At 68.7% G+C, this 7,502-nt stretch overlaps 1 protein-coding gene across 1 annotated transcript; it reads left to right on the top strand.

Moving 5' to 3' along the window:
* Positions 1–2,090: 2,090 nt before the first annotated feature.
* ACHE (acetylcholinesterase (Yt blood group)) lies at positions 2,091–7,502 on the top strand. Its single transcript, XM_064501145.1, has 3 exons — positions 2,091–3,461; positions 4,840–5,006; positions 7,355–7,502. Exons 1-3 carry the CDS (start codon positions 2,212–2,214, stop codon positions 7,474–7,476), a joined length of 1,539 nt encoding a protein of 512 aa, XP_064357215.1. The 5' UTR covers positions 2,091–2,211; the 3' UTR covers positions 7,477–7,502.

The raw sequence follows: 7,502 nt of genomic DNA on the forward strand, positions 1-7,502 counted from the left end.
CACGGCCCGGCCCCCGCCCCGGGGCCGCCCCACGGCGCCGGGTCCCTCCCGCTCGCAGCGGAGCCGGAGCCGCCGCCGGGGACACGCGGGGGACAGCGGGGACGTGGCCAGGCAGGACGGGGGGGCCGGGGGGGGGGACAGGGGGCGGGGGGGCCCCCTCTAACCTTGCACCAGCAGGGGCAGGAAAAGGGCCCAGGCGTCCGGTGGGGGGGCCCCCCACTCCACCCCCCCCCCGGGGACCCAGGCGTCCGGGCAGCCCTACCCCCCCCCCCAACTAACCCTCCCACCGGGACCCCCCCCCCCACCTCCACCCCATGGGCCCAGGCGTCCGGGGGGGCCCCCAAACCCCCCCCCCACTCCCCCTCCCCGAGAGCCAGGTTTCGGGGGGGGGGGGTCCCGCTCCACCCCCTACCCCCCCCCAGGGACCCAGGCGTCCGGGGACCCCCTTGCTGCCCCCCGGGGACCCAGGCGTCCGGGGACCCCCCCCAGCAATGCCCAGCCCCCTCCCTTGCAGCTCTCCCGGAAGGGACCCAGGCATCCGGGCCCCCCCCCCGGCCCCCCCCCCTTTCCTGCCAGCGGCCGATAACACCCGCAGGCGCCTGCCCGCGGCGATAGCACCCAGGGTGGGGGCGGGGGGGCCCAGGGGGTGATAGCGCCCGGGTGGGGGTCCCGGTGCAGTGGGTCACCCCACTGATGGGGTCACAGCACCCAGGTGGGGGTCCCATCGCATTGAGACCCCCGCTGATGGGACAAGAGCACCCAGGTGGGGGTCCTGTTCGATTGGGTCCCCACGTTGATGGGACAAGAGCACCCAGATGGGGGTCCCATCGCATCAGGTCCCCCCGTTGATGGGACAAGAGCACCCAGATGGGGGTCCCATCGCATTGAGACCCCCGTTGATGGGACAAGAGCACCCAGATGGGGGTCCCATTGAGTTGGGACCCCCGTTGATGGGACAAGAGCACCCAGATGGGGGTCCCATTGCATTGAGACCCCCATTGATGGGACAAGAGCACCCATGTGGGGGTCCCATCACATTGAGACCCCCATTGATGGGACAAGAGCACCCAGATGGGGGTCCCATTGAGTCGGGACCCCCGTTGATGGGACAAGAGCACCCGGGTGGGGGTCCCATTGCATTGGGACCCCCGTTGATGGGACAAGAGCACCCAGGTGGGGGTCCCATTGCATTGAGACCCCCGTTGATGGGACAAGAGCACCTGGGTGGGGGTCCCATCGCATCAGGTCCCCCCGTTGATGGGACAAGAGCACCCAGATGGGGGTCCCATCGCATTGAGACCCCCATTGATGGGACAAGAGCACCCAGATGGGGGTCCCGGTGCATTGGGACCCCCGTTGATGGGACAAGAGCACCCAGATGGGGGTCCCATTGAGTTGGGACCCCCGTTGATGGGACAAGAGCACCCAGATGGGGGTCCCATCGCATTGAGACCCCCATTGATGGGACAAGAGCACCCAGATGGGGGTCCCGGTGCATTGAGACCCCCATTGATGGGACAAGAGCACCCAGATGGGGGTCCTGTTCCATTGAGTCCCCACATTGATGGGACAAGAGCACCCGGGTGGGGGTCCCATTGAGTTGGGACTCCCGTTGATGGGACAAGAGCACCCGGGGGTGGTCCCATCACATCAGGTCCTCCAGTGATGGGACAAGAGCACCCAGATGGGGGTCCCATTGCGTCAGGTCCTGCAGCAACGTGACGAGAGCACCCGGGTGGGGATCCCGCTGCATCAGGTCCTCCAGTGATGGGACGAGACCACCCATATGGGGATCCTGTTCCATTGGGTCCCCGTTGCCGGGATGACAGCACCCGCTTGGGGGGGGGGTCCCGCGGCGTGTCCCCCCGCCCCCGCTAACGCCCCGCTCTCCCCGCAGGCTCGGGCGCCATGGAGCCGTCGGCGTGGGGCCGGGCGGCCGGGGCGCTGGCCCTGCTGCTGCTGCTGCTGCTGCCGCCGCCGAGCCGGGCGCCGGCGGGCGCCGAGGAGCTGCTGGCGCAGACGGAGGGGGGGCTGGTGCGGGGCGTGCGGGTGCCGGCGGGCTCCGGCCACGTGGCCGCCTTCCTGGGCATCCCCTACGCCGAGCCGCCCCTGGGCCGCCTGCGCTTCCAGCGGCCCCGGGCGCCGCGGCCCTGGAGCGGGGTGCTGGAGGCCTCGGCGCACCGGCACGCCTGCTACCAGCCCGTGGACACCATGTACCCGGGCTTCGGCGGCTCCGAGATGTGGAACCCCAACCGGGAGCTGAGCGAGGACTGCCTCTACCTCAACGTGTGGGCGCCCTGGCCGCGGCCCCGCAACGCCTCGGTGCTGGTGTGGATCTACGGCGGCGGCTTCTACAGCGGCGCCGCCTCGCTGGACGTCTACGACGGGCGCTTCCTGGCGCAGGCCGAGCGGGTGCTGGTGGTCTCCATGAACTACCGCGTGGGCGCCCTGGGCTTCCTGGCGCTGCCGGGCCACCCCGAGGCGCCGGGCAACGTGGGGCTGCTGGACCAGCAGCTGGCCCTGCGCTGGGTGCGCGGCAACATCGGGGCCTTCGGCGGCGACGCCGGCGCCGTCACCCTCTTCGGCGAGAGCGCCGGCGCCGCCTCCGCCGGCCTCCACCTGCTCTCGGCCGGCAGCCGGCCGCTCTTCCGCCGCGCCGTGCTGCAGAGCGGCTCGCCCAACGGGCCCTGGGCCACCGTGGCGGCCGCCGAGGGCCGCCGGCGGGCCGGGCTGCTGGCCAAGCTGCTGGGCTGCGGCGGCGGCGGCGGCGGCGGCGGCGGCGGCGGCGGCGGCAACGACACGGAGCTGCTGGGCTGCCTGCGGGCCAAGGAGGCGCGGGAGCTGGTGGAGAAGGAGGCGCTGGTGCTGCCGCAGCAGGGCATCTTCCGCTTCGCCTTCGTGCCCGTGGTGGACGGGGAGTTCCTGGCCGACAGCCCCGAGGCGCTGCTGAGCGCCGGGGGCCGCCCCGAGGCGCAGGTGCTGCTGGGGGCCGTGCAGGACGAGGGCAGCTACTTCCTGGTGTACGGGGCGCCGGGCTTCGGCAAGGACAACGAGAGCCTCATCAGCCGGGAGGAGTTCCTGGGCGGCGTGCGCCTGGGCGTGCCCCACGCCAACGAGCTGGCGGCCGAGGCCGTGGTGCTGCAGTACACGGACTGGCTGGACCAGGACAACCCCGTGAAGAACCGCGAGGCGCTGGACGACATCGTGGGCGACCACAACGTGGTGTGTCCCCTCATGCACTTCGCCCTGCGCTGGGCCGAGCGCGGCGGCACCGTCTTCGCCTACCTCTTCGACCACCGCGCCTCCACCATGCCCTGGCCCCCCTGGATGGGGGTGCCGCACGGCTACGAGATCGAGTTCGTCTTCGGGCAGCCGCTCGACCCCGGCCTCAACTACACGGCCGAGGAGCAGCAGCTCAGCCGCCGCATCATGCGCTACTGGGGCAACTTCGCCCGCACCGGGTAGGCGCCGGCGCGGGGGACGCGGGGGAGGCGGCGGGGCGAGGGAGGTGGCGGGGCGGGGGCGGCGGCGACCGGGCGGAGGGACCAAGGTGGAGACGGCTGAATGGAGGGATGGAGATGGTTGAATGGAGGGACAGAGATGGAGACGGTTGAATGGAGGGATGGAGGTGGAGATGGTTGAATGGAGGGACCGAGGTGGAGATGGTTGAATGGAGGGATGGAGACAGAGACGGTTGAATGGAGGGATGGAGATGGTTGAATGGAGGGACAGAGATGGAGATGGTTGAATGGAGGGATGGAGACGGAGACGGTTGAATGGAGGGATGGAGACGGAGACGGTTGAATGGAGGGATGGAGGTGGAGACGGTTGAATGGAGGGATGGAGACGGAGACGGTTGAATGGAGGGATGGAGGTGGAGACGGTTGAATAGGGGGATGGAGATGGTGGAATGAAGGGATGGAGATGGAGACAGTTGAAAGGAAGGATGGAGATGGAGATGGTTGAAAGGAGGGATGGAGATGGAGATGGTTAGAGGGATGGAGACAGAGATGGTTGAATGGAAGGATGGATAGATAGATGGCTAGATGGACAGCTAGGTGGACAGTAGAAGGCCTGGATGGGTGGAGGGATGGAGATAGGGCTCCCTAGATCGAGCGAGGGAGGGGTGCATGGAGAAAGGGATGGATAGATGAGTGGATGGATGGAGAGAAGCCTACGTAGATGGATGAATTTGCACGGATGGATGGAGATGGGATGGATGGAGACAGAGTGCAAGGCTGGATGGGTGGAGATGGGGGTGCACAGATCGATGGCGATGACGTGGATGGAGATGGGGCGCATGGATGGGTGGAGATGAGGTGGATGGATGGGTGGAGATGGGGCACATGGACGGATGGAGATAGGGTGAGCGGATGGATGGGGATGAGGTAGATGGACGGATGGAGATAGGGTGAGCGGATGGATGGGGATGAGGTAGATGGACGGATGGAGATAGGGTGAGCGGATGGATGGGGATGAGGTAGATGGACGGATGGAGATAGGGTGAGCGGATGGATGGGGATGAGGTGGACGGATGGATGGAGATAGGGTGAGCGGATGGAGGGGATGAGGTAGATGGACGGATGGAGATAGGGTGAGCAGATGGAGGGGATGAGGTAGATGGACGGATGGAGATAGGGTGAGCGGATGGATGGGGATGAGGTAGATGGACGGATGGAGATAGGGTGAGCGGATGGATGGGGATGAGGTGGACGGATGGATGGAGATAGGGTGAGCGGATGGATGGGGATTGGGTGCCCCGGCTGCCCGGAGAGCCGCGCGGAGCAGGTGGCGAGGGGCGGCGCGGGCGGGCGGCCGGTGGACGCAGGGCTGCCGCAGGGACCCCAACGAGCCGTCGGAGCGGGAGCGGCGGTGGCCGTCCTACACGGTGGCGGGGCAGCGCTACGCCCGCCTCAACGCCCAGCCGCTGGCCGTGGCCCAGGGCCTCCGCGCCCAGGCCTGCGCCTTCTGGACCCGCTTCCTCCCCAAGCTGCTCAACGTCACCGGTGAGGGCGCCCGGGGACCCGCCCAGGCACACGGGGTGGCGGGGGGGGACGGGGACAGGGGGTGGCACGGGGGGACGAGGGTGCATGGAGGGGAATGGGGGGACATGACATGGGGACACAGGGTGGCACAGGGAGACATGGGGTGGCACAGGGGGACGTGGGTGCATGGGGGGACATGACATGGGGACACGGGGTGGCACAGGGGGATGTGGGCGCATGGGGGGACATGACATGGGGACACGGGGTGGCACAGGGGGATGTGGGCACATGGGGGGACATGACATGGGGACACGGGGTGGCACAGGGGGACATGGGCACATGGGGGGACATGACATGGGGACACGGAGTGGCACAGGGGGACATGGGCACATGGGGGGACATGACATGGGCACATGGGGTGGCACGGGGGGGACATGGGCACGTGGAGGGGCATGGCACGGGGAGATGGCACAGAGGGACATGGGGACATGGAAGGACACTGGGGGGGCACGGCATGGGGGGGATGGGGTGGCACGTGGAGGGACATGGCACGGGGGGACATGGGGACCTCGAGGGGCATGGAGGGGACATGGCGTGGGGACATGGGGTGGCACGGGGGGATGTGGCATGATGGGGACATCATGGGGACTGGGGGTGGCATGGAGGGGACATGGCATGGGGACATGGCATGGAGGGTCATGGGGACACGGAGGGATATGGTGGGGACACATCACGGGGGGGATGAGGTGTCACGGGGGGGCATGGCACGGGGACACAGGGTGGCCCTGGGAGGGACACGGCATGGGGGGGGATGTGGGGGGGATGTGGCATGGGGACACGGGCTGGCACCGAGGGACCTGGCACGGGGGGGATGGGGAGGATCCCAAATTGGGGACAAGGACATGGGGGGGGGACACAGGGATGGGGGGACCCTGGGGAAGGGCTGCAGGAATCCCCCCCCCCAGCGCCATCTCCCACCCCGGACACCTGGGCCCCCACAGTGACCCCATGTCTGCCCCCCCCCCCGGGTGCAGCAGCCCCCCCCACGCCCTGCCCGGCCCCGTCCCGGACGCCTGGGCCCCCCGGCCCCATCCCACTGCTGCTGCCCGTCCCCCTGCTCCTGCCGCGGCTGCTGCGCTGAGACCGGGCACACGCGTGTGCACGCCCCGGCACATGCATGTGCACACGTGTGCACGCCCCGGCATGCACGTGTTGCATGCATGTCCCAGTGCACGCGTGTGCCTGCCCCGGAGCATGCACATTGCACGCGTGTGCATGACCTGGCGCACGTTGCACACGTGTGCGTGCCCCAGTGCATGCTGCAGGCGTGTGCATGCTCTAGTGCATGTCGCACACGTGTGCATGCCCTGGCACTTGCATGTTGCACGTGCGTGCATGCCCTGGCACACGTTGCACACGTGCGCGCGCCCCAGTGCATGCTGCAGGCGTGTGCATGCCCTGGCACTTGCATGTTACACGCGTGTGCGGTGCACGCCTGCAACTCGGCCCGGCGAGCCGTGTCTGCGCACATGCGTGCACACGCGCACGGAGAACCCGCCTGGCGACCGCTGCCCCGGCAGGTGCACGCACACGCGTGTGCACAGGCATGCCGCACATGCGTGTGCACGCGTACGTGTCGCCCTGCTCTGAAACCTCCCTGTTTGCAGCCGCTTTGGGGGGGGGCCATGAGTGGCCGGGGGGGGTGCATGGGGGCTATAGGGGGGCCTGGGGGGGGCTATGGGGCCTATAAGGGCTCTATGGGGTGCATGGGGGCTATGGGGGGCCTGGGGGGGTCTATGGGGCCTATAAGGGCTCTATGGGGTGCATGGGGGCTACGGGGGGCCTGGGGGGGGCTATGGGGCCCATAAGGGGTCTGTGGGGTGCATGGGGGCTATAGGAGGCCCTATAGGATGCATGGGGGGGTGCATGGGGGCATGGCCCCCCCTCCCCAAAACCCCACACCCCTGGGAGCCCCCACCCTGCCCGGGGGACCCAGGCGTCCGGGCGGCCAAACCCCCCCCAATCCCCCCCAGCCAGGCTGCGGCCAGCAGCCAGGATGGACCGGGGGGGCAGGGCAGTTTGGGGGGGCTTTGGGGGACTTTGGGGGGCTTGGGGCGGTTTGGGGGCACTTTGGGCTGTTTTGGGGCTGTCTCGGGGCCGTTTTGGGGCAATTTCCCCCCGTTTCGGTGCAGACAACATCGAGGAGGCCGAGCGGCCGGGGCAGCTCGGGGGGCTCTGGGGTGGTTTGGGGGGGCTCTGGGGGGCTCTGGGGCGGTTTTGGGGTGCTTTGGGGCACTTTGGGGTGCTTTGGGCTGTTGTGGGGCTGTCGTGGGGCCGTTTTGGGGCAATTTCCCCCCGTTTCGGTGCAGACAACATCGAGGAGGCCGAGCGGCAGTGGCGCCTGGAGTTTCACCGCTGGAGCTCCTACATGATGCGCTGGAAGAGCCAGTTCGACCACTACAGCCGCCAGGACCGGTGTGCCGAGCTCTGATTGACACCAACACCGCTACCACCACC

This window comes from Dromaius novaehollandiae, chromosome 32, assembly GCF_036370855.1.
Source record: "Dromaius novaehollandiae isolate bDroNov1 chromosome 32, bDroNov1.hap1, whole genome shotgun sequence".
NCBI lineage: Eukaryota > Metazoa > Chordata > Aves > Casuariiformes > Dromaiidae > Dromaius > Dromaius novaehollandiae.

Excerpts from the sequence above, each read along its gene's own strand:
- ACHE (XM_064501145.1), top strand. The coding sequence starts at position 2,212 with ATGTACCCGGGCTTCGGCGGCTCCGAGATGTGGAACCCCAACCGGGAG. Across the intron at positions 3,462-4,839 it reads GGCAACTTCGCCCGCACCGG|GGACCCCAACGAGCCGTCGG; the intron begins GTAGGCGCCGGC and ends GGGCTGCCGCAG. Across the intron at positions 5,007-7,354 it reads CAAGCTGCTCAACGTCACCG|ACAACATCGAGGAGGCCGAG; the intron begins GTGAGGGCGCCC and ends GTTTCGGTGCAG.